The sequence below is a fragment of the Rhinopithecus bieti genome, unplaced genomic scaffold (genome assembly GCF_001698545.2).
Source record: "Rhinopithecus bieti isolate Rb0 unplaced genomic scaffold, ASM169854v2 scaffold_13577, whole genome shotgun sequence".
Classification (NCBI taxonomy): domain Eukaryota; kingdom Metazoa; phylum Chordata; class Mammalia; order Primates; family Cercopithecidae; genus Rhinopithecus; species Rhinopithecus bieti.
Window position 1 is genome coordinate 1,557,142 of NW_016807867.1, and position 25,005 is coordinate 1,582,146.

The 25,005-nt window shown below is 40.4% G+C and overlaps 1 protein-coding gene across 3 annotated transcripts in view; it reads right to left on the minus strand.

The window, feature by feature from the left end:
- The window catches only part of OSBPL1A (oxysterol binding protein like 1A), a 240,516-nt gene that overhangs the window by 53,442 nt on the left and 162,069 nt on the right, over nt 1-25,005 (minus strand). For all 3 annotated transcript variants that reach the window (XM_017884011.1, XM_017884012.1, XM_017884013.1), the window contains one exon: nt 11,071-11,227. In XM_017884011.1, the coding sequence (XP_017739500.1) occupies nt 11,071-11,227 (157 nt within the window). The remainder of the gene's footprint in view (nt 1-11,070; nt 11,228-25,005) is intronic.

Consider the following 25,005-nt stretch of genomic DNA (forward strand, 5'->3'; position numbering starts at 1 on the left):
CTAGGCTTTCAGTTTACTAAGATGATGTCATTTTAGGCAGCTGGATTGCCTTACTCTAGGCCTGCTTCACAGTGTTCAGCACAGTCCTGAGGAAGGAAAGATGAAACGGAAAGGCAGACCTTAACCTAGGGACAAAGTCACTATTCTTCACTCACCTTTGTCTCTAAGAATAATTTAGATTTCATGCAACGGGTGCTGGAACAGACGGATGCGAAGTCATTGAAACTAAGTGAAAAGTGAGAGTAGGTCATGGTCATTAGGACCTAAAGGAAATGGTCTGAACAACAGAGAGATTAATGCAATACATGGTGACTACTGCACAGATCAGAGCTAACTACTGTCATTCCTGAAGGATTAACTAGGTCTCCTGCAGTGTGGAGCTGTCTAAGGAGCAGAGAGGCTTCAAGGTGGTGAGCACACATCTTCTACTAACATCTCTCCACATTCCAAAAAGGATCCAAAGCTGTCTTATTACTGGTAATTTTGTTGTTTGGGGAGGGGAAAGAAGCCCATCCTGAGTGTAATAGAAACCTCTTGGGCTCTCTGTTGAGAAAGGTTCTGTCTCAGAACTTGAACCCCTCCAGCTGGATTAGGAGGCTGGTGGTAGCAGTAGGCGGTTTGGTGAGACCCAGAGTTCTCCACTAGAATGTAGGTTTGAACTTTTGATAAAAATTGTTGATCTTTGAATGTTAAGTCTGGAGCAAGGCTGTTTTTAACGGGCTGTGTGTTATCTGGAACACTGCAGACAAGGATTTCTGATCACCAAAACAAGGGTTTGGGGGAAACTGTGCAAAAAATACTTCACAACAAGAGAAGACAAAAAAGGAAGCAGAGGTGGACTGAATAACAGAAGTGTCCTTCTGCAAATACGACTGCGTTGCTTTTCATGGCTCTGAACTTTCCAGACTAACTTCCTTTCAAACCACACCTACTTTTTCAGAATAAATATAACAATTTGTTTGTGCTTTGCTTTAGCCATTTCCACAGCCTGATTTAACTCCGTTTGTAAATGATCTGAGATGCTTTTGATTGCTTACCATCAGAGGGATAGAATTTCTAGGAAGGGAGCTGAGTTTCTGGTTCCTTCCTGCTCTGTGATAATAACACATAATATCTCCAGGGTTCTCTGACATGTATGTTATTTTCCCATCTGTTTCCTTTTGGATTGCTCTAAGCATAGTAAACTACCTGTACTGCATAGGATTGCATTCTTCCCCTTTCCTAAAGCAGGTTTTTTTTTTTCTGCTGAGAAAGATTACACTTTGTACTAAAACATACAATCAGATCTGAAATTTACTATGGTAAAATGGACAATTTATGCTAAATTTCAAATTCTGGCTGAACACTGTGCGGTATCAACATGATACAACAGCAGATTATAGCCCAGACAATGAGAACATACCACATTTTATGCAATCAATGTGTTTTGAAGAGTTGTGTATAAACTAAATTTTTCTGAAGATTCTAAAGCACAAAGCAAACCAACCAACCTTTAAAGGATCTATGTGGTTTTTAAAACAATCACTTCCTTAATTTATTTACCTTGCAATTTTTTATTATTATATATGGTGTTTTCTGAAAGAGGAAAATTCCTCCTAAGCTACCAAGCAAAGCAAATAATACCAAAGAACTCTGCGTCCCCTGAGGCGATTTTCTCCTTTAGGCAAAATTTAGATTGGCACAGCTCCAAAGGAAAACAGATACTTCAGTGTATTTGTAGAGACCAAATCCCTTAAGTCACCAGAAGTCAAGACACCCAATCTATGATTTATTAGAAGATGTGGGCAGAATAAACAGGGTAGGGCAGACCATTAAAAGGCTATGTTACTGTGAAAGGTATTTCCTAGGCACTCAAAATCTTGTGTTCATGTGTGTTGGGAGTGGCAGGGTTGGGGGAAGAGGGTACATCTTTGGATAAATAGATCGAGATGTCAAGCAAGAATATACATGTTAATAAATATTTAACTGCCTCTTTCTGTTGACATTCTGAGGATTGTGTTTATAAAGTAAACTTGAAATAGAAATTGGATATTTACCTAAGATACTGAAAAAGTCTAGGGATCAAAAGGAGAAAATAATGAGACTTCTGAATGGGGAAAGCAGTATCAAGGGGCCCGGGAATAAATAACAGAGCTTACAGCCTCTCTTCACCTCTTGTTTACATTTGACAATGTAACTTTACAATCAGCTTTGTGGAGACCAGACACACCTGTGTATTCTCAATAAAATGAAAAACCCGCCGAGCGAGGTGGCTCACACCTGTAATCCCAGCACTTTGGGAGGCCAAGGCGGGCAGATTGCCTGAGCTCAGGAGTTCAAGACCAGCCTGAGCAACACAGTGAAACCCCGTCTCTACTAAAATACAAAAAAATTAGCCGGGCGTGGTGGTGTGTGCCTGTAGTCCCAGCTACTTGGGAGGCTGAGGCAGGAGAATTGCTTGAACCCAGGAGGCAGAGCTGAGATTGCACCACTGCACTCCAGCCCTGGCGACAGAGCGAGACTGTGTCTCCAAAAAAAAAGAAAGAAAGAAAAACCATGTTCGTGGATTTTAAATATATGGGCAATTTTCTTATTTCACCTTTACCAATAGAAAACAATGTTATTCTAAGATCAGTACTTTCATTCCAGCTACCTCTTTCTTAAATTCCAGTTTCAAGAGACAATATAAACTTCCAAGACTCAAAGGTCTTTTCATATAAATTAAAAAGGACAAAACCATTTTATTTACCCATTTTGCTTAGGGTTCATCGGCTATTTTGTTTTTTAAAAAGGGGAGGAAAGGTTTCAGCTCTCTTCGAGGAATAAGACTACAAACAACGGTCAGTACAGTAGCAATGAACATCCTTACCACTCAGATTGTTATTTCTAAATATTACTTCCCACTAAAATGAAATATGGCTCCTTAGAGAAACAGCTGACTCTATGTCTGGGGCAGGAAACAAACGATGTAAGCCTGAAACATTTTTTTCTTAACAGAAAGCAAGGCAGCTATCAAAGACAGTGAAGTTACTGCCTACAAAATTCCAAAAAAAAAACCAAAAAAAAAAAAAAATTACCAAAGAAACCAACAAAGGTCCTGTCAGATGGACACAGAAGCCAACCCAGAGGGGCTTACTCTGACCAAAGAGGGGGAAAGATACTGTAATAGATTTAAACGAATCCAATCCATGGGCTCATATATCAACCTTTGTAGGATGCTAGGGAACCAACATACAGATCATTTTGTAAGGAGGTACTAGGAAGTTCTTCTCCATTTCTTGAGACGAGTTTTGCTCTTTTTTTTTTTTTTTTTTTTTGAGACAGCGTCTTGCTCTGTCACTCAGGCTGGAGTGCAGTGGTGTGATCTCAGCTCACAGCAACCTCCACTTCCTGAGTTCAAGCAATTCTCCTGCCTCAGCCTAGTTGAGCATAGTTGAGATTACAGGCACCCACCACCACGCCCAGCTAATTTTTGCATTTGTAGTAGAGACGGAGTTTCACCATGTTGGCCAACTGGTCTCAAACTCCTGGCCTCAAGTGATACACTTGCCTCTGCCTCCCAAAGTGCTGGGATTACAGGTGTGAGCCACTGTACCCGGTCGGAAGCTCTTCTTTATAGATTTTCAGCTAATAAATGTAGAAGGAATGACAGAATTGAAAGACTACTGTTTTGTAGCACCTAAAGAAATAAGGATGAAGACAATGATCAACAACTAAATCATTAGGTGAAAGATGGTCAGGCAACTTTATCATGGATGTGTTAGATTGTCAACGACAAAACCCAAGAATCAACCTCAACATCACAGAAAGAAGAGAATCAGAGATCAGATGCTCTCTGACTGATGTCATAGGAAGTACCTGTGGTTTGTGTGCCTATGAATTTTGTGCTAAAAACCTGAAACATAAATCTGGCCACACTTCTGTAAATAACCATCAGTCCACAGGAAATTCAGGAGTAAAAGAACATGTGGAATGATACGCCAGGAATACAACCGGAAATATCCAGATGGTAGAATACTCCACAGAACAAATGACCAGGTTTCTTGAAAAATAAATGGCAAGAAAAAATGAGGGAGGGAAGAGGAAACCCAGAGTAAAATGACTTAAGAGACATATAAAACAAAGGCAGTATGTAGAACTGTGGGATCCAATTACTAAATACCGTTCTGGATCCAATTACTAAATGACATTTACAAGACAACTGAGAAAATGTGAATACGAACTAAACACTTGATGATAATTAAAAAATTATTATTTATGCATAATAGTACTGTGGTTTAAAGGCAAAAAAGACTCCCACTGTTTTAGAGACACATACTGCGTTAAAAGATGAAATGACTGCTTGCTTTGGCAACACATATACTAAACACTGGAATGATACGAAGATTAGCATGGCCCCTGAACAAGGATGCCATGCAAATTCATGAAGTGTTCCATATTTTTTGTAGAAATCAGTTCAAGTAATCTACTGTACAACATGGTTTTTGTTTTGTTTTTTTTTGAGACGGAGTCTTGCTCTGTCACCCAGGCTAGAGTGCAGTGGGGTGCTTTTGGCTCACTGCAACCTCTGCCTCCCGGGTTCAAGAGATTCTCTTGCCTCAGCCTCCTAAGTACCTGGGATTACAGGCATGCGCTACCACGCCTGGCTAATTTTTGTATTTTTTGGTAGAGATGGGGGTTTCACTATGTTGGCCAGGCTGGTATCGAACTCCTGACCTCAGGTGATCCACCCACCTTGGTCTCCCAAAGTGCTGGGATTACAGGCGTGAGCCACGCCACCGTGTCTGGCCCAACATGGTGACTATAGTTACTAACAATGTATTATATACTTGAAAATCACTAAAGGGAGTAGAGATTAAAGTGTTCTCACCACAAAAAATAAGCATGTGAGGTATGCATATATTAGCTCAATTCATCCATTACAAAATGTGCAGCATACATATTTCAAAACACCATGTCGTACACCACAAATACGCAATTTTTGTTAAAAAGCTATGTTCTTAAAAAAATAAAGATAAAATGGTATAGCTTGGATTTGCTTTAAAATTACAGGAGGCCGAGAACAGTGGCTCATGCCTGTAATCCCAGCACTTTGGGAAGTCAAGGTGGGAGAATCTCTTGAGGCTGGGGGTTCAAGACCAGCCTGGGTAACATAGCAAGACCCCATCTCTGAAAAAAAAAAAATTAATTAGCCAGGCATGCTAGTGATGCCTGAAGTCACAGCTACTCAAGAGGCTGAGGTGGGAGGATCACCTGAGACCCAAGGGGGCTGAGGCTGCAGTAAGCTATAATCACACCACTGCACTAAAGCCTGGGCAATGGGGTGAGACCCTGTCTCACAACAAGCAAAAATAAACCGAAACATTGATGTGGTGGTTTATAGATGAAACCAAGTTGGGCAGATGGTAAATGTTGAGGCTGAACGATGGGAATCAAGGGTTCATTATATTATTCTACTTGTAGGCATGTTTGAAAATTTCCATAATAAAAAGTTTTAGAAATGGGATTTTTCACCTGAAAATATTTTTTATTTATCTTCATACATAAGTTTCTTAGCTCTTTGCTCGTTGGTTGATTTAAGCATAGCCTTACAGATTATGGCTGCCCTAGAGAACTGCTCTCATTCACCCACAATAGTCACTCATCGAGAGTAGATGAGAACAAGCGCTTGGAGTCTGCTGAAAATATGTCTCACCATCATTTGCTTAGAAAATGCTAGAAGTGGAAGCAACTTCGGGGTTTTCCAACTGTGTTTTAAAGAGTCTCAGCCCGTCTCCAAAAGAGCAACTCGTATCTGCTCTTTACACTAGGGCAGGATGAGGTGAACGTTCTGAGGAAAGATGCCTCACAGTTTTCCCAGAGTAGTTCCTGGCAATAAGCTGGGCAACTCAAGTTGGCTTTGTGAAGGTAATTCTCATGGATCTAGACTCACGCTGCCTTGTTGCTTCTTCCTAACACACTTGAAGTGACCCCATGGCCTAGCAGCTTGTTAGTCCTGGATGAGGTTTTCAAATTGGAGCCCTGTTTGCTGGATAACCACTCTAGTCTCCTCCTGCCAGGCTGGCACTCCCTCTCATTTGTTACGTCTCCAAAAGCACTTTTGTGGGAGAGATGGATGTCACATGTAATGAGAGTGGTCTGCTGGTTTTTAGTCCTCTGCTTCAGCTGCTGCCATTCAACTTGCCAATCTGTTCCAGCTGTCCAGTCTCCACTAGCCTCTGATGACAGACACCTGCCAAGGCAGGACTGCCAACAGTCCGCCTACACCACGGCACAGTGGTGCCCTCGTCTGACCTCCATGCCTTTTAGAGTACCAAGCATCCTCTTCCTTTACTATTCCTCTGCAAGCTTCTCATTGCCTGCTCCTTGGTCCCTAGTTCTCTTTTCTCTCTTGGGAGAGCTGAGATAGGCTTGTGTCCAGCTTGTGAAAGAGGTGGGCCCCATAGCAGAGCTGCTTGTGCTTCTAGTGATGCTACTCATTCTTTTTATTGCAACCCCTCTACTTTCCAGGACAAGTACTCTAGGCAGGGAGTCGGGAGATAAAAGGAAAGCACAGGCTCCCATTGTTCTGAGAACTACTGTTCCCTCCAGCCCCCAGCCCTCACCACAAATCTGGCTCATTCTGAGCAGGGCTCTTGCTCTTTCTCTTACTGTTCCTGGGTTCTCTGAAAATCAAAAGTGTAGCTTAAGTGCTCCTGGTCACTACATGATGAGGAATTACCCCAAATATTTCCTGATAGACAAGGATGTTTTTCTACCCAGGGCACCAGAGGATCTCTGGGTGGGGTGACTTGCTACTAACTCTATTCTCTGATCTAATGAAGTCTGAGCCCAGAACATCTAAAGGAAGTGAGATTTTGTTTAGGTTTGGTTTTTTTTCAGACAGAGTCTCGCTTTGTCACCCAGGCTGGTGTACAATGGCATGATCTTGGCTCACTGCAACCTCAGCCTCCTGAGAAGCTGGGACTACAGGCGTGTGCCACCACGCTCAGCTAATTTTTATACTTGTAGTAGAAACGGGGTTTCGCCACATTGGCCAGGCTGGTCTCAAACTCTTGGCCTCAAGTGATCCACCCACCTCAGCCTCTCAAAGTACTGGGATTACAGGCATGAGCCACCGTGCCTGTCCCAGGGAATGAGTTTTTTAAAACCAAGGTGGTTTTATTCTAGTGATTAAATGTTTTCATGTTAAATAATTTTTATTTACCACTAACAATATTTTCTCAACATAATCTTACTTCCTGGAAGGTATTTTCTTAGCTTACATTTTTCAGCCTCTTTGTTTACCTTCAATTCATCTTTGAATTCCTTGTGTAAATGATTTGTGTGCAGTGACAACTGTTATATTACACTTCCCTTCCCTGTGGCTAGGAACTAAAATCTAAAGCAATCAGAAGGGTGAATCAACTAAGCAATCACCTGGGGTCCTAATCTACCATCTCAACAAAATAAACCTCTCAGGTTCTTAGCCACATTTACTACAGAAGGCTTTATTCAAGCTAATCAAGTGCAAATAATTAGAATCAGATGAAAAAAAGTCCCTATCATATTTCTGTTGTAAAAAATCCTTCCCTATCTCAAACTTGTAAAGGTATTTTACGTTTTCTTCTAAAATATTTAAGTTTTGGACTTCCACATTTAAGTATTTGATTCATCTAGAATCTGTATTTACGTTTATGAAATAGAGATCCATTTTTTTCTTCCATATTAAATGATTATCCAAGCACAATTTACCTAACCATCTATTCTTTCCGTCGCTGATCTGCTATGCTATAGCTGTATTACATATACCAGGACAATGAATTTTCCTTTTCAATAAGTTTTATCTCTTTCAGAAAGTTTTATTACATTCTTTTTTTCCCCAAGACTTATTCCTAGGTATGTGGCTTTTTTTAAAGCTACCGTAAATATATTCTCCCTCTTTTAAGTGTAGTTTCTGTCTGTTGATGGTCCACGGAAATGTAATTGGCTGATTTATATACAGCAGCCTAGCCAAACTTTCTTACTCTAATAACTTCCACAAGTTTTCTATGGAGACGATGTCATCCTATTTTTTATTTCTAAGTTTTATGTGTATGTGTCTGGGTGTGGTCTCCAAATAATACTGAATAAAAAAGATGAGAGCAGGCATCTTATTCCTGATAAGAACTGTTTTAATATGCTATTATCAAGTAGTTTAAGTTTGAACCAGATTAAGTTTTCTTGTATTTGTGATTTGCTAATGTATGTATTGATCATTTTGAATAACTGTTTAATTTTGTTGAAATGTTTAAAATCTATTAGGTTGACCATATGGTTTACTCCTTTAATCTATTCATGTTAATATAATGAATAACGTTTACAGAATCATAACATGGATCCGACATTTTCAGATTCTGACTAATTTGCTTTTTGTTATTATCATTTACACTGTATCTGGCAGCAAGGTTGAAGTAAATATCAGTATCTTTACCAAATATAATAAGTTGGGTATTACTGCTAACAAGTGAGAAGCTTAGAGTTCAAAATAAACATAATAAATTAGCCCCAATCACTGAGAATTGCTCCATGGCATGTGGCCAAGATGGCAATAAACTCTGTAAATATAAATCTGACTACAGCACGGTGTCAGCTAATTTTCCACAAAGCAACTAGATATTTTCTGGAAAAAAGTACCACAGAAATGAAGGTGGTGAGATTTTAACAGCTTCCACATTAAACTTCTGTTGCACAAATGGTTCTATGGCTAAAAAAGAAAATAATGGTTGAAAATGCTTGTTCTATTTTATAAGCAAAAGTTAAGCTGGGATTTAATACTTTCTATGTGAACTACAATTTATAATATTCTCTTCTCTCATTTAAAAAAACACACATTGTCTCTCTTTAAAAAATAGTTTACAATCCATATGTATCCCATGTCTCCCTAAATTTATGTATTTCCCAGAGGGTACTACTGGTGGTATGGGGTGAGGGAGAAATGCAAGGTTTCTATAGAAATGTCAAATAAATAGTAAGAAAATTATTTTTTTAACAGTAAGGAAAACAGAAATCTAAGACAAGGTCAAATACAATTTTCATATGAATTTTAAAGATAAAACACAAGACTTCAAATACATTTTTTAGTCACTTCGGGCTGATCCCCCAGGTCATGTAGCAACATATGCCTGTTTGTCTAAAACATAACCCAAACTACTATGAATACAAATTATTCTTGCTATCAATATAAAAACTGTCTATTATAATCACAGATTATTTATTATGCAATGTAGGGTGCAGGCAAGAGGGATTTGATAGCACTGAATACTCTTGCTTCCTATTCTAAAATTAAACTTTTAAATTATCTGTAGCATAGGCTCTATTTATTTGATTAGGGAAGAACTTTAAGAAAAAAGGTTTTAAAAATCTCCTATGGAAGCTACTTTTTAAAAACAGGAAATTATGTTTTCCCACATATTACACTGCTGACAATTTCCTAAGTTTTCCTCTTTCACTTTGAATTAACTGAAGAACGTCATATTACATTTATAGGTTTAATAAGTTGCATCTCAGTTATCAGTTACACTTTTCTGGTTAGGTCACCTACTTGTATTTCTTTGTCTTCTTCCTTAGTGACCTGTCCTGATTGCATTTGTTTTTGAAAGTTTAATCTCATCTTAACTTTCATATTTGCACCATTCTGAGTTTGACTTTAGAACACGGAATATATGAATATGGTATAATATAATTCTGTCAAATGCAAAATAACTACTGTCATGATTATAGCACACATACAAAAGAACTACTGGGCCCTGACAAGCAATAAAGAAACTCCCTGTAGCTACAGCAGAGGACAGCATCTAAGCACAATGCTTTTTCTGATATTAATAATACTGAATATCTGCATGCTTCTTTGAACTTTCCAAAGATTTCACCTGTGTTCTCACCAGACTGGCATGGTGTATGTGTTAAATAGTTAAAGACTGTCTTCTCTTTAGAGATTGGTAGGTCTGCCACGTTTACTGGTAAGTATCTCATGTCTTAAATAGAATTTTGAAATCCAAAGAAACTGATAGTAACTATAGAGGGAATCAAGAAAGACAGTCATTGCTGGACACAGAATTTGCGATTATAAGCATGTTTTAGAGGACAACCTCTAACCCAACGAAAGAAAACTGTGTTTTGATCTAGTTGGTTACCTAAAACTCACTGATCTTTTAAAAATGAATACAAACTGAGACATTTGGTTAACAAAGCGAAAACATACACAGGCCAGTGAAGTGACGCATGCGTTTTTCTCCTAGAACAATAGTCAAAATCAGTTGTGGCCAGAATCATGGTATAGAATTGGAATCAGAGTTACACAACCTACAAATATTAAACAAAAAACGATTTTCCAGAAATTACCATTAATAACTCTTTACCCAAAAAATAATTTTTACAATGACAATAGGATACATCCTTCACTGATCATTTTATAAAATATTTTACTATATGAACACTAGCACACATATACACCACTGTCTCTGTGAACTTCGACTGAAATCAGAGAACTGTGGGTATCTATTACGTCTCATTAATTTGGGACAATCTCTAGGACTAAGCTATCAAGGGGATAAAAACATACTAATGTTGTTAGACAGTATAAAACAGGTATGTTCAGCAAGTCCTGGGTCTTAATAAATGTCTTTGTTTAAATTTAACTAAACTGCATCAATAGGCTGGCAACATCGCCACTCATTCTTAATAAAACCAACTAGAAGATCAAATGACCAGAAACTAAAATAGCAATGGAAGGCAGAGTCATAAAAGATGTATGATGAGAAAGGGCGCATAGGATCAGTTTCAACAGGTAGTTCTGAATAACCTTTCTAAATCACCAACTAAAGGATTTGTATGCCCCTCTAAGAACATGGTCGCTAAACCCAAGTTTTGTGCTCTGTTCCTACAATAATAGATGATTCTCTTAAATGGATAGAGGAAAAAGTATGCAAGTTAAATGCTTTCTTTGAGGTGATATAGCAATACAAATCCCCTACATGGGGATAAATGAAGACAGGGCATACATTTCTTTATGAATCCAAATGTACTTTATCGTAAAAAGGCGGCAGTGACAACTGTCAGAGGCAATCCTACCTATGTTTCTTGATGCCATTGGAGAGAGCATCTCCGCCACCACAGTCTTTTTCTTCGGACATTCTGTGTCTTCTACTGCCCAAATGCTCTCCTTCCTCTTCAAAGGAGTGTGCTGTCACCGCTTCCAGTCTACTCAGGGACCGTTCGGACTCGGAATCTGCGGCAGAGCAGGTTCATAGTTAATGAATTGAACTTGGGTGTGAGGCTTTGGTAACAATGGATCCCTCCCTTCATGCCTCAAGGCTTTGAAACCTAAGCAGCCTACTTTGTCCCTCAACAATCCAGCCGTTAACTGCCTCCTCAGGGATTTCACAGAACCTCCACCCAATATAAGGCTGAAGTGGATTTATCAAACAGATGTACACTTACATAAGCTTACAAGTAAACACACCTTACATAGTAAAAACATCTCCAAAGATTATCCGGTTCTTTATGAAAACATATTCAGTGGTTGCCCCCAAAATTTCCACCTCTTTCTTCCCTCACAAAGCATCTTAAGTATAACTTCCAAAAAAATTTTAATTTTTAAAACTCATGTATAATGTAAAAACTGTAGTAGCTCGTGTCCTTATGAGAAGTATAAATTACATCCAATACTGTAGACATACAAGCAAAGTAATTTTAAAATACTTTAAAAAGGTTGGGTCAGTGGCTCACACCTGTAATGCCAGCACTATGGGAGGCTGGGGTGGGAGGACTGACTGAGGACAGGAGTTCAAGACCAGCCTGGGCAAGATGGCAAGACCTCATCTCTACAAAAAGTGTAAAAACAAACAAAAAAAATAACAGCCAGGTATGGTGGTGTGCACCTGTAGTCCCAGCTACTGGGGAGGCTGAGGCAGGAAGATCGCTTGAGGACAGGAGTTGAGACTGCAGTAACCTATGATCCCACCACTGCACTCCAGCCTGGGCAGAGTGAGATCCTGTCTCTATACAAAAATAAATAAAATACTTTTAAAAATACTTTTTCCAGGATGATAATATTTAAATTCTCAAGGACAAAGCCTGAAGCATCCCTATATTAATTGTCAGGCAGGCATTCTTAGGATGGAAAAGTCACATTTCCAGTTGGCTATATATTCAGAGTGGTGCCTTCTGCCAGTTTGGGAAGAAGACAATGCATTTTTGCACCTTCACATTCTTCATCTCTTTTGAGCATTACAAGGATGCTTTAGTGGAGGTGAGGCGGGACAATGCGATTATTAACAAGTGTACTAACGGTCTGTCATGGCTTGTGAGTGGGCAAGGCAAGATTTGAACCCAGGTTTTCTGACTCCTTGTTTAATGTTTTATGTATTTTGGCTCAAAACAGCAGTCACTCTGTCTCCGTCAGACTTTAAATGGTGCCTGAGTTGTTTATTAAAATGGAAATTCACGATGACCTCCAACTTCCCATCTTAAGCAGAGGACAAGCCATTCCCTCATCCTCAGTTTTAGGAAAGGCTCTGATACACAGTCCAGCAAACTTCCTATTCCAACAAATTTATCAACAATCTGCTAAATCTGTATTACAGCTAAACTGGTCAGGAAATAAAAACATTTAGTGCTTTCTTTCCCCACTACTGCATGACGTAATTCAGCAAAAATCACAGAACCTTACTGTTACATCAGGCTGACTCCGGAGAACGACAGTCGGACCAGCCCAGGTGCAGGTTAGATCGTGCACCTTGAACTCTCAACGCTGGACCCTATGAATGATCCAAGTTATCTGCAGAAAGGCTTTTAATGTTGGGAAAGTTTTGTTTTCTATAAATATAACTTTAGTAAAATTTCTGAAAATATAGTTTTGTTCTGTCCTATGCCTTATAACAAAGAAACAGATTTTTTTTTTTTTTTGAGATGGAGTCTCACTGTGTCGCCCACGCTGGAGTGCAGTGGTGCAATCTCGGCTCACTGCAACCTCTGCCTCCCAAGTTCAAGCAATTCTCCTGCCGCAACCTCCCGAGTAGCTGGGACTATAGGCGTGTGCCACCATGCTCAGCTAATTTTTTGTATTTTTAGTAAAGATGGGGTTTCACCATGTTGGCCAGGCTGGTCTCAAACTCCTAACCTCAGGTGATCTGCCCACCTCAGCCTCCCAAAATAATGGGATTACAGGCATGAGCCACTGCACCTGGCCAGAAATGGAGTATTTTAATAATACATTTAAAGAGACATTTATTTTTCATTGTCAATTCTGGCAGAAGGAAACAAACTACCAATGGAAAAAACTTAAAGACAACCTAAACAGTTGATAAGAGGGGGACAGCTGCCTGTCAGATGAAATAAGTTGTTAACATTATGTTTACAAGAACAACTTAATGAAACAGAAGATTGTTTTTAACATACATAATGCTAAGACAAAAAAACCCAGGATAATGCTTTGCAACTCTAAAATACAAGCAAAGAAATAATTTCTCTGCATTGAAGAAAGGCCAGTCTGGTTCAGGTAAGCAGATGTCTGAAAAAATGGGAGCAATACAGTGACAGAAGTTTGTTGAGGGCACGTATGGAAAGAGATCAGTCAGCTTTCTGGAGTAGGCACAGGGCTGTCAGGAAAGGCTGCAAAGGAGAGATGGCACAACGGCAAATTTTGAAACAGTGGAATTGGTGCTCGGGCAGAGGTGAGAGAGGAGCTCCAGGAGGCAGCAGGAACAAGACCTACATCAGGGATGATAACAGCTGTCTTGGGGTGGTGGGGTGAGGGGTGAGTGTGGTTCCACTCCAACATTTTGAAGTTTGTTTCGCTTGAGAAAAATAAAAAATGTAAAAAAAAAAATGTAAAAAGTCAAAATTTCGTCTGTACTGGTATTATTTAAGATGCACTATTAGTTTATGATTTAGAAATCATGACAATCAGAAAGCAACGAAGCAAAATACCTCAAAAGCATTTATGCACAGGATAGTGTGTTTGCAATTTAAGAGACATCAATCATAAGGCAGGGATGTGCCCACCTAAAAATAATTCTTTTAGCAAAAGCAGACATAAACATTACACAAGAAACAGTAAGAGCTTCTATGAAGCAAAGACGGACTTCACAGAACAAGATTTCAACTCAGTGACTACACAGGCTTAAAATCTACGACCCACAAACTCATCAGTCACACTGAGAACCTCTGCGTGGGACCACTGCCCTGACCCCTAGGGATGCTCCAACAGATGACGGTGCAGACCCCTGTCCTGTGATTAGCAGCCCCTCACTCACCCGTTCCGCACCCCCTCTTTGTCCTCACTCTTCTCCCTGTCTCCCTGTGCTTCCACCTCTTTCTTCCCCCTCCCCCGATCCCCCTCCTTACTCCTCTATACCTTGCCCTCAAACCTCTTGCTATAATATAGTCAGGCTATCCCCACCCTTCCCCTGAAGGGTTCTGAGAAAAGTCACCCATTACTTCCACATTGCAAAGTCCAATGGTCATTTTTCAACTCTTATTGTGACTCATCCACCACATCTGATGCTGCTGAACTCATTCCTCCCTTCCTTGTATCATGCAAGGCCTGTGAAGTGAAGGAAGCATAAGATCTGGTCCCTGAGCATGGCCCGGCAGCGGGGAACTGTTGCGTGAACAAACGAGTTCAGTAGATTTCTCTAGGAGTCTGCATGGGGGCCGTGGGCCACAAAGGAGGCATCAGTCAACTTAAAGAGTGGAGAATGTTGTATCAGGAAAGAACTGTGGCTGATGATTGTGCTGAGTTCGCTGACAAGGAGTAAGAGTGGGGATGAGGACAGTTACAATACAGGAGCCGTCCCAAGCAGTAAGAACACCATGGCCAACACAGCGAGGAATGCAGTGTGCAGTGAGATGGCAGTGGAAGGCACAGAATGGGCGGACATGAGACTGTGAGTCTGTCTTAAAGCTGACTATATAGGATAAAAATCCAACGCAGGCCAGACGTGGTGGCTCACACCTGTAATCCCAGCACTTGGGGAGGCTGAGGAGGTTGGATCACTTGAGGTCAGGAGTTCGAGACCAGACAGGCCAACATGATGAAACCCCATCTCTACCAAAAATACAAAAACTAGCTGGGTATGGCGGCACTCACCTGCAATCCCAGTTACTTGGGAGGCTGAGGCAGGAAGAATTGCTTCAACCCAGGAGGTGGAGGTTGCAGTGAGCTGAGATTGAACCACTGTACTCCAACCTGGGTGAGACAGCGAGAATCTGTCTCCAAAAAAAAAAAAAAAAGCAAGTAGTGGGAAGAAATATAAAATGAAGCTAGGGCTGAGGTAGTCTCCCAAAACATGTCATGAGGTTCTGTATACTCACTAGAGAGAAATCATCAACTCTGAACTTTCTTGTTTCAAAGGCAAAGAAGTAAACAACAATTACATGATTTACAGTGCCTGTGAAATAAAAACTAACTAGTTGCTTAAAAGCCAAAGCTCAGCGATTTCTAGTGCAATGAAGAGAGAAATGTGGAATGTAAATAGTGTGAAATAGTTTGGGCTTACTCTGTCAGTAACGGAGAACCATTCTTGAGAGATCATACCTTTAAAGCCTTGGTCACACCAATCTGTCGCTAGTATGGCATCGTTTCATGTGGAGACTCGCAGATCTACAGATACTTAAGTTTAAACATGTTTAGCTCAATACTAAAGAGGGCATAGCCGCTGTGGAGGTTGCTGATGAAAGTCAAAGCCTATCCACAGAAGTTATTTTCAAGTCTCCCTATAAAACAAATCAGCGCTACATCTCAGTATCTCTGAAGTGATAATTCAATCTTTTTTTGTTTTGTTTTGTTTTGTTTTTTTTGAGACGAAGCCTTGCTCTGTCGCCCAGCCTGGAGTGCAGTGGCACAATCTCGGCTCACTGCAACCTCTGCCTCCCCCCCACAAGCGATTCTCATGCCTCAGCCTCCCGCGTACCTAGGACTACAAGCACGTACCACCATGCCCAGCTAATTTTTGAACTTTTAGTAGTGACTGGTTTCACCATGTTGCCCAGGCTGGTCTTGAACTCCTGACCTCAGGTGATCTGCCCACCTCGGCCTCCCAAAGTGCTGGGATTACAGGCATGGACCACCATGCCCCACCGATAATTCAATCTTAAAATTCTGGGTTCTTCAATGTTCCCCCCACATATAAATATCAAAATGTTAGTGGGCAATATATTAATGCCTTAGTAGAAAGCATGAAGCAATGGAAGAGGTGCATCCTGCCTTCCATGTGCTAGTTGCAGTGCTTTCTTGCAGGAGGGTGAGGCCACAACACCAGGGCTTTTAGGATAAAAAGCGGAGGGAGGAGGGAGGAATAGGGAGTTGGTAATTAATGGGGATGGAGTTTCAGTTTGGGATGACAAAAAAGTTCTGGAGAGAGATGGTGGTGATGGTTGCACAGGAAAGTAAAGGTACTTAATCTCACTGCATGGTACACTCAAAAACGGTCACGCTGGGAAGTTTATGTTATGTATATCTTACCACAATAAAACAACAAACAAACAAACAAAAACCAGGCAAACATACAAAAACCTGTCACTAAAAGTCAATGAGCTAGCTGTCATGTTGGATCCATGAACTATATTCTGGTCTGGTTAACTCTTACCTCACTTCCAGGAAAACTGGTCAATTTTTCTAGAGCCGTATTTTTTAATGTAGCAGAAGGAAGGTATTTTTACAATATACATAGCTAGATTTCAGACAATGGCAGCCTGTCTTATTCTTTTGATTTTCCCCTTAACAAACATATACATTTCTATAACAGGCAAAGCCACTCAAAAATTTTAGGATACTTCTGACCCCTGAAAAACAGCATAAAAGATTTATGAAATAGCCCTACATTATTTACTGAACTTTTGATGAGCACTTAGGAAATCTGTGCAGCCCTGAGTAATGACGGGAAATGGAATACTTGATAAGCACTTATTTGTGGGTGTGTTTATTCTCATCTAGTTTCAAAAGGGTTCAGGTGACTCAGTTGATGATTATATTTTATAGGGAAGCCATCAAGCCATGTGCAGTGGTGTGCACCTGTAGTCACAGCTGTTCAGCAGGCTGAGGTGGAGGATCATTTGAGCCCAGAAGTTTGAGACTGGGCAACAGAGCGAGACCCTGTCTCTTAAAAACATTAAGAAGTGTCAGAATAACACTTTGAAAAACATATATTTTATAAGATAAATGTTCTAGTTTACAGAAGCATTGAAGGTGGACAGAATATTTACCTGATTAGTTCCTCAATTAAAACAGCAGTATTAATAGAATTAAAATTTAAAATCCCACAAAGTTTGCTTTAATGTGATAGATCTACAATGGCCCAGATCTTTAAAGTTCTTTCTGTTCGTTTGTTTTGAAACAGAGTCTTGCTCTGTCGCCCAGTCTGGAGTGCAATGGCGTGATCTCAGTTCACTGCAACCTCCGCCTCCTGGATTCAAGCAATTCTCCTGCCTCAGCCTCACTAGTAGCTGGGATTACAGGCGCCCACCACCACGCCCAGCATTTTTGTATTTTAGTAGAGACGAGGTTTCCCCACGTTGGCCAGGCTGGTCTTGAACTACGGATCTCAAGTGATCTACCCACTTTGGCCTCTCAAAAGTGCTGGGATTACAGGTGTGAGCCACTGCACCTGCTCTCAGATCTTTAAAGTTCTGTCCATGTTAGAACTCAGAATTATTTTAAACACATTCAGAATGAACACAGTCTCCTTTCTCATCAAAATAGAATGGAAGCCAATGAACGGCTATCACTGGGTTATGGTGACTTTAACTTTACTCTAGAATTAAGAAGATCCTGACCGTTATGCTCTTTTTCTTTAAGTGAGTGAGAGAACTTTCCAAGACTTGATTTGTTAATTTTTCCTACTATTAAAAGGCTTAAAGAAGAGGCCATAAAGTTCACAATATAAACACGCCAACGATTCTTGTAAGTTATCCTGATAAGCACTTTCTTATCCTGACCTTTGGAAACCAGCCTGAGAACAAATAGTACACAAAGCAGCAAGACGGGGAAGAACGGTGGATAACGTCCAAGTCAGCCTTCCTCCTGTTACTGAAGGTAACAGAAAACAGCCAGGAAACACACACATGCTTAATTTAATACCTTTATTGTTTAGTTTCCCACGTACCGGGCATGTTCTGAAAATGGCCAAAGCAACCCAAGGTACAGCTGAAAATATCAGTGCCAAATTTTTATTTAGCCTTGAGGTACAACTGCATAAGCTTAGAAATAGCACAGTAAATATGAAGAACAGAAAGAAAGTAAACACAACCTAACACATTTAAGGTGAATCATAAACCGAAAATCAGGATGAGTCCAGAGGGGGCTGCCAAGATACTGCTACAATAATTTACTAAGGAAGTGACAAAGGCTTGGAACAGATTCTTGGCAGCAAGCAACAAGAGTCGGAGACGTTCTAGACAGATCCTCTCTGAATGATGTCCAAGGTCAAAATTAGCCAAATGGTAGGGTATTGCTTGTGACAGAGTTTCTTAAGAGTACCGGCTTGTCCCCAAGCAATTAAATCTACTACTGTTTTCTACAACTTGCAAAATCTGCACATGTAATTGAAGATGAGGAGTTACACAAACCATAGTGTGTGGGCTACTGGAAATCTTACGTGGATCTATTTTGGGCTACCAAATCCAGAGCTTCCCAATTTGTCTTGTTTCTCAACACTATTTTTAGGAAGGTCACATTATGCATGAACTCTACAAAGAAAACAATTCTAGAACTAAAGGCCAGTTGCAGAACAATCCATAGTTAGAAAACAAAATATTTGCATGTGACTTCGATGTAGTAAGTCAACATTTACTAAGTACCTACCACACATCAGGTAAAGTGCAAGTTGCAGAAGCAGTTTGGAAAGACGAATGAGATATGGCTGGTGCCCTCCAAGTGTTCAAGATTTAAAAGATGTACTCTTACGACTGCTGAGAAATGCTAAAACTGGTTTCAATTTCATGATATAACTATCTATTGGTTTTGCCCATCTACACTATTGGATTTTATGCATTATTCATGCACATTTCAACCAAAATAGCATTAAGGGGAAAGCTTAGCAAGAAAGCCTTTCTGGAGCAACTGCTCTCAACATGTTTCTAAAAAGGAAAATGAACACAAAGAAAAATAATGCGTTCTGAACTTACAGTATTCAAAGAGCCAGAATTTTCCGTGAAACTGCTCTCAGACTAGTATTAAAGAACAACCACCATGAAATTAGTTATTTAACCAGTAATAAGTGTTTAAAAAACAACTCCTTAGAAGATCATTAGAGATTCCTGAAATCGTGTACCTTTAGTTTTCTCTCCTTTAACTACTTTTCATCTGCCCCCTCACTGGTAGCAAGTATCCTATCTCCAACTTGATTGTAAGCCCCTTGGGAACAAACGTCATTTTCTAATATTAATACTATCTCATCCCTCCTTCCTCCTTTGCTGCCCATCCCTACTCTCCCCTACAGAATCCAAAGTGGTGAATATAGATGCATAAAATGATCATGCGTTCCTGATTATCTTAGGCTCATTATTGAATACCAATATATTTTTAGGGAGGACAGAAACATCAATGACATTTCTTCAACAACCTGCATTCGACAAGCATTTAGAGAACTGATTCTGTGCTACGTACTTCAGGGATGTAAACAGATATGGTCCCTATTATCTCTCTCTCTCTCTCTCTTTCTGAGATAGAGTCTCTCTATGTTGCTCAGGATGGAGTCCAATGGCATGATCTTGGCTCACTGCAACCTCTGCCTCCCAGGTTCAAGCTATTCTCCTGCCTCAGCCTCCCAGGTAGCTGGGATTACAAGCATGTGCCACCATGCCTGGATCAAGTATTTTGTATTTTTAGTAGAAACAGGGTTTCACAATGTTGGCCAGGCTGGTCTCGAGCTCCTGACCTCAAGTGATCCACCCGCCTTGGCCTCCCAAAGTGCTGGAATTACAGGTGTGAGCCTCTGCGGGGTCCTATTATCTTAGAGACAAAACACAAGGAGGCTATAAAAGACGCATAAACTGAAGGAAACACAAAAGAAGAAAGTAATTCTGCCTGGAGGAGTCAGGAAAGGCTACCAGGAGAAGACATATTTGAGAGCCTTGGTAGACAAAGAAGCATAAAGAAAAAGCAACACTGATAAGATAGAAATATATACATAAGAACCACTTTCTTTTTTTTTTTAATTTTTTAAAATTATTTATTTTTATTATACTTCAAGTTCTAGGGTACATGTGCATAACGTGCAGGTTTGTTACATATGTATACTTGTGCCATGTTGGTGTGCTGCACCCATCAACTCGTCAGCACCCATCAATTCATCATTTATATCATGTATAACTCCCAATGCAATCCCTCCCCCCTCCCCCCTCCCCATGATAGGCCCCGGTGTGTGATGTTCCCCTTCCCGAGTCCAAGTGATCTCATTGTTCAGTTCCCACCTATGAGTGAGAACATGCGGTGTTTGGTTTTCTGTTCTTGTGATAGTTTGCTAAGAATGATGGTTTCCAGCTGCATCCATGTCCCTACAAAGGACGCAAACTCATCCTTTTTTATGGCTGCATAGTATTCCATGGTGTATATGTGCCACATTTTCTTAATCCAGTCTGTCACAGATGGACATTTGGGTTGATTCCAAGTCTTTGCTATTGTGAATAGTGCCGCAATAAACATACATGTGCATGTGTCTTTGTAGTAGAATAATTTAAAGTATTTCTATAACCTTATTTGCAGAATGGTTTATCCACAGTGGTTTCTCATGAAATCTTTTTGTTTCAATGTGCATGAATGTCTAGCCCTTTTCCCAGGAAGTGCTCCCTTACAGCTATATCCGAAATTTCTCTTGACATAACCACTTCATTCCTTAAACACACCCACTCCCACACCCACACACAATGAGGACAAAATGTGGTGTTTCATTAAATGTATCTCCTTTTAAATAAGTTTACACAACAGAATTTCATCACACTGTGGAAAAAAAAATCTGTGTGCTTTAGGGAGCTTTATGAAATGTTTCATCACTGAGCATACTGGAAAAATAATTTTCTCAAGCAATCCCAGGGGGGATCGCAGGGGGCTGGAAAAATTCTTATCCTACACTGCTGGCTCTGCATCAAGGCTTGCTTCACCCACTGTCTGAGTAGATTTCCATTGATCTTGCTTATCTGAAAAAGCTTAAAGGGATATGAGAAAGGGAAACAGGAAACCACATGGACTTTCGATCTAATGAAGTTATCCCTTTATTTTAAAGTAACACGAGTTAACAACTTTGTAAAAGATTAAACATTTAGTGAAAATATTTTTTAAATCTTTTAAGAAAAGTAACTTGAAAAATCTTTTTTTTTTTCATACCTTCTCAATATCAGGATAGGCTTGATTTAATCTGTTGTCATGATTTAGGGGTTAAAATTAAGCTTCAAATGAAGTGGAGGTTTGTATACTTTTCCTTGCTGTTATCTAACTGTGCATTCAACTGCCTGGCATCACTACTGCATCTGAGGCCTGGAGGAGGCACCGGTGCAGTAAGTGGAGGGAACAAGGGGACAAGATGAGCGTGAAGAGGCAGTAGGGTCTGGACCATGTTGAGAGCCTTAGAGGTCCGTGAAGGCATCTGAGTTTCATTTTCAGTGCAATGAGAAACCGCTGAAGAATTCTAGGTGAAGGAATGTGATGATATAATTGGCAACAAAGGATCGCTATGGATGGTGTGTACATGATGAACTTCAGCAGGCCAAGGCTGGGAGCACTAAGACGAGTTAAGAGGCTAGACAAAAGGAGGTGCAATGCGGGTGATGATAACGAGAGCTAACATCTGCCAGCCCCTTAGGGTGTCTGGCACTGTTTTAAGTACACTACAGATATGTATTAGTTAATTCTTTGCAATGATCCTATGACCCATTTGCAGATGAAGAAATGAGGCATAGGAAAGTGAAGTAACTTTCCCAAGGGTAGGGGAATTGGTAGAGCTTCAACTTAGCAAGAGCCTTCAGCTTGAGTACCTATATTTTTAACCACTACCCTCCATTAGTGAAACATAAATGAATTCAAGGTATGATTTGAAGGCAGAATGGCCAGGCCTTGATTCTATGTCTCACAGGAATGTCACGAATCACTCCTAGTTTCTGGCTTTAGTAGATGAAAGAGGTGCCATTTACAAAAATGAGGCCAACTCAAGGAGAAATAGGATCTGGGAGGAAGAGCAAGCATTTGTTTCTTTGTACATAAAGCTGACAGCTGAATACGTCTCTAGCAAGAGATCAAGGTTGGAGATATAAATTTGGGGACTGTGGCAGTCAGGACAAGGGCTTCCCCAAGACGTCCATGTTCTCATCTCTGGAACCTGTGAATATGTTACCTTTCATAATAAAAGGGACTCTGCAGATATGATTAAGTTATGTATATTGAGATGCGGAGATTATACTGGATCATCTGAGTAGGTCCAATGTAATGCCACGGGTCTTTATAAAAGGGAAGGAGCAGGGCCAGAGTCACAGGCAGTCAGAGAGAGACTGGAAGATATCCCACTGCCAGGTTTCCAGATGGAGGATGGGGCCTTGACCCAAGGAATGCAGGCAGGTCCCTAGAAGCTAGAAAAGGCAAGGAAACAGTCTCTCCTAGAGCCTTTAGAAGAAACACAGCCCTGCGGACACCTTGATGTTGGAACTTCTGACCTCCAAACTGTAACATAATATATTTGCATAATCTACTAAGCCACTACGTTTGTGGTGATCTATTGCAGTAGCAATAGCAGACTAACACAGGAATTTTAAGTTAGTATTTAAAGTTATACAATATTGAAAGTGTAGGTGAAGGAAGCAATAACTAAACAAAAGTCTCCTTGAGAAGTCACAAGGAGACAGGTATCAGAACAAATGAGGAACAGATGGCCTTAATAAGAGGAAACCATTTGTTCTCTTGTAATAGAGTGAAGGAAGAAATGGGGATGGAGGCTGGTGTGTACAGACTAGGGCGGGAAGATGAAGTCATTCCCACATGGTGGCTTTGATGATTTCAATGAATTGGGTGGCTAGGTCAACAGCAGGTCAGCACTTGACAGGGCATCTGACTCGGTTCATTTTAATGCAGTTTCTACACTGTACCAAATTATTGCAAGATTTTTAGTAGGAAATAGTAGGAGTAGCCACAGAAGGGCTACTATGTTCATACAAATGTAACAAAACTCAGGTGTGCTATTGAAGGCAAGGAGGAGAAAATGCTTGGCACCTGACCCTCGCTCCATTTCCTATGGCTATGGCAGGATGTGTGGCTGGGCCCAGGCACTCGGACTGAGCCTCAGGATCCTTCTCAACACAGCAATCCACAAAGCAGCAGATACTGCAAAACAATCTGAACTGGCACTTGAGATGAAATGTACTTGCCAATTGTGATCTAGGGACGATGGTTCTTTTTCTCTCTTCCTCCCAGAGGAAATGACTATTAAAATATTACTGAGAAACAGAAAGACAGTGGCTGCCAGACGTCTATCAAGAAGAGAAGGATGAAGGAAACTGTGGCATAATTATATCATGGACTTTCATGCAACCTTGAAAAAGAATGAGCTAGAGCTTATAACACTGACAGGAAAGATTTCTAAGACAAGTTGTCAGGAAAAAACCAGTCCAGGGCAATTACACTGCTCCTTCCATTCATGACTTAAAAAAAAAAAATCTACATACACACAAACACATATATATGTGATGCTCAAAAAAGGTCTGTAGGAGAGTATATCCGGCTGTTAATCAGAACCTCTGAGGAAGAGGAGTGCATGATTAATTGGGATAAGGGGTGAAGAGAATTTCACTGGGTTCTCACATGCTTCTATATTGAATTATTTAGAACAAACATGGGGTTCTTAAAAAAATTTTTTTTAAGGTTTTTTTGTTTGTTTGAGACAGGGTCTCATTCTGTGGCCCCCAGGCTGGAGTGCAATGGCACGATTACATCTCACTGCAACCTCTACTTCCTGGGCTTAAGCGATCCTCTCACCTCAGCCTACTGAGTAGCTGGGATTACACACATGCACCACCACACACGGCTAATTTTTGTATTTTTAGTAGAGACAGGGTTTCGTCATGTTGCCCAGGCTGGTCTCGAACTTCTGGGCTCAAGAGATCCTCCCACCTCGGCCTCCCGAAGTGCTAGGATTACAGGTGCTCAGCCACTACCCCTGGCCATAAAGTTTTACTTTTAAAAAAGAATATATTAGATGAGCAACTGAAGTATCTGGGCTCTTTTATATTCCAAGCTCTATGCATTTAAACCTAGAATCCCTCTTGCAATTTTCCTTTTTGGATGCTCCCCATAGAGGAAGCACCGCTGGACTGGCCTCAGGGTAGATGTGTAATAAATGTCAGCAGTCTTAAGTATCACTCATTCTCCCTCCGACCTCCCTCAGACAGGCTAAAAATACTTCCCTTGCCTTGTCACTCATTCCATCGATCTCACATCCTACCTTCTCTTCCCAACACGAGTCACTCTGTTCACAAATCCCGTATTTAATTGTATTTAATTGACAGCCCATCATCATTATAATCTTATTTGTCCAACTGTTCCGAAATCTAGCTATGAAAATTACTTCTTCCCTTTACTTCTAGCAAACCTCTATTAATGTTCCTATTTGTCTTAATCAATTAATCACTTCCCCGTCAATCTACATTCTACCAACATCATTTTCCATGTCCTGTATTATACCATTTTCTTTAACTTCCTTAACCTAATCTTCAGTCCTCATCTCTACCTCTTACCATGCTTCCTCTCTTTCATTTCCTATTATGAATTTGATCCTTCACTTCCAATACACCAAGATTTCTTGTGCCTGTGATCAAGTGTTGTGAAACTCAGTAACTGTAAATGCTCACCTATTATATATGCATTTCATTTTCTCCCATACAACAATTAATTTTTCTCAGTCCCCACTGATCTCCAACCACCCTTTCCATGTTCCTTTCCCTTCTCCCACCCATACCTGCCTCAAAAAATGTGAAAGTAAGTTCCAAAAAGGTCAAAACTACTTAGCAGTACCTCCTCTCATCCTC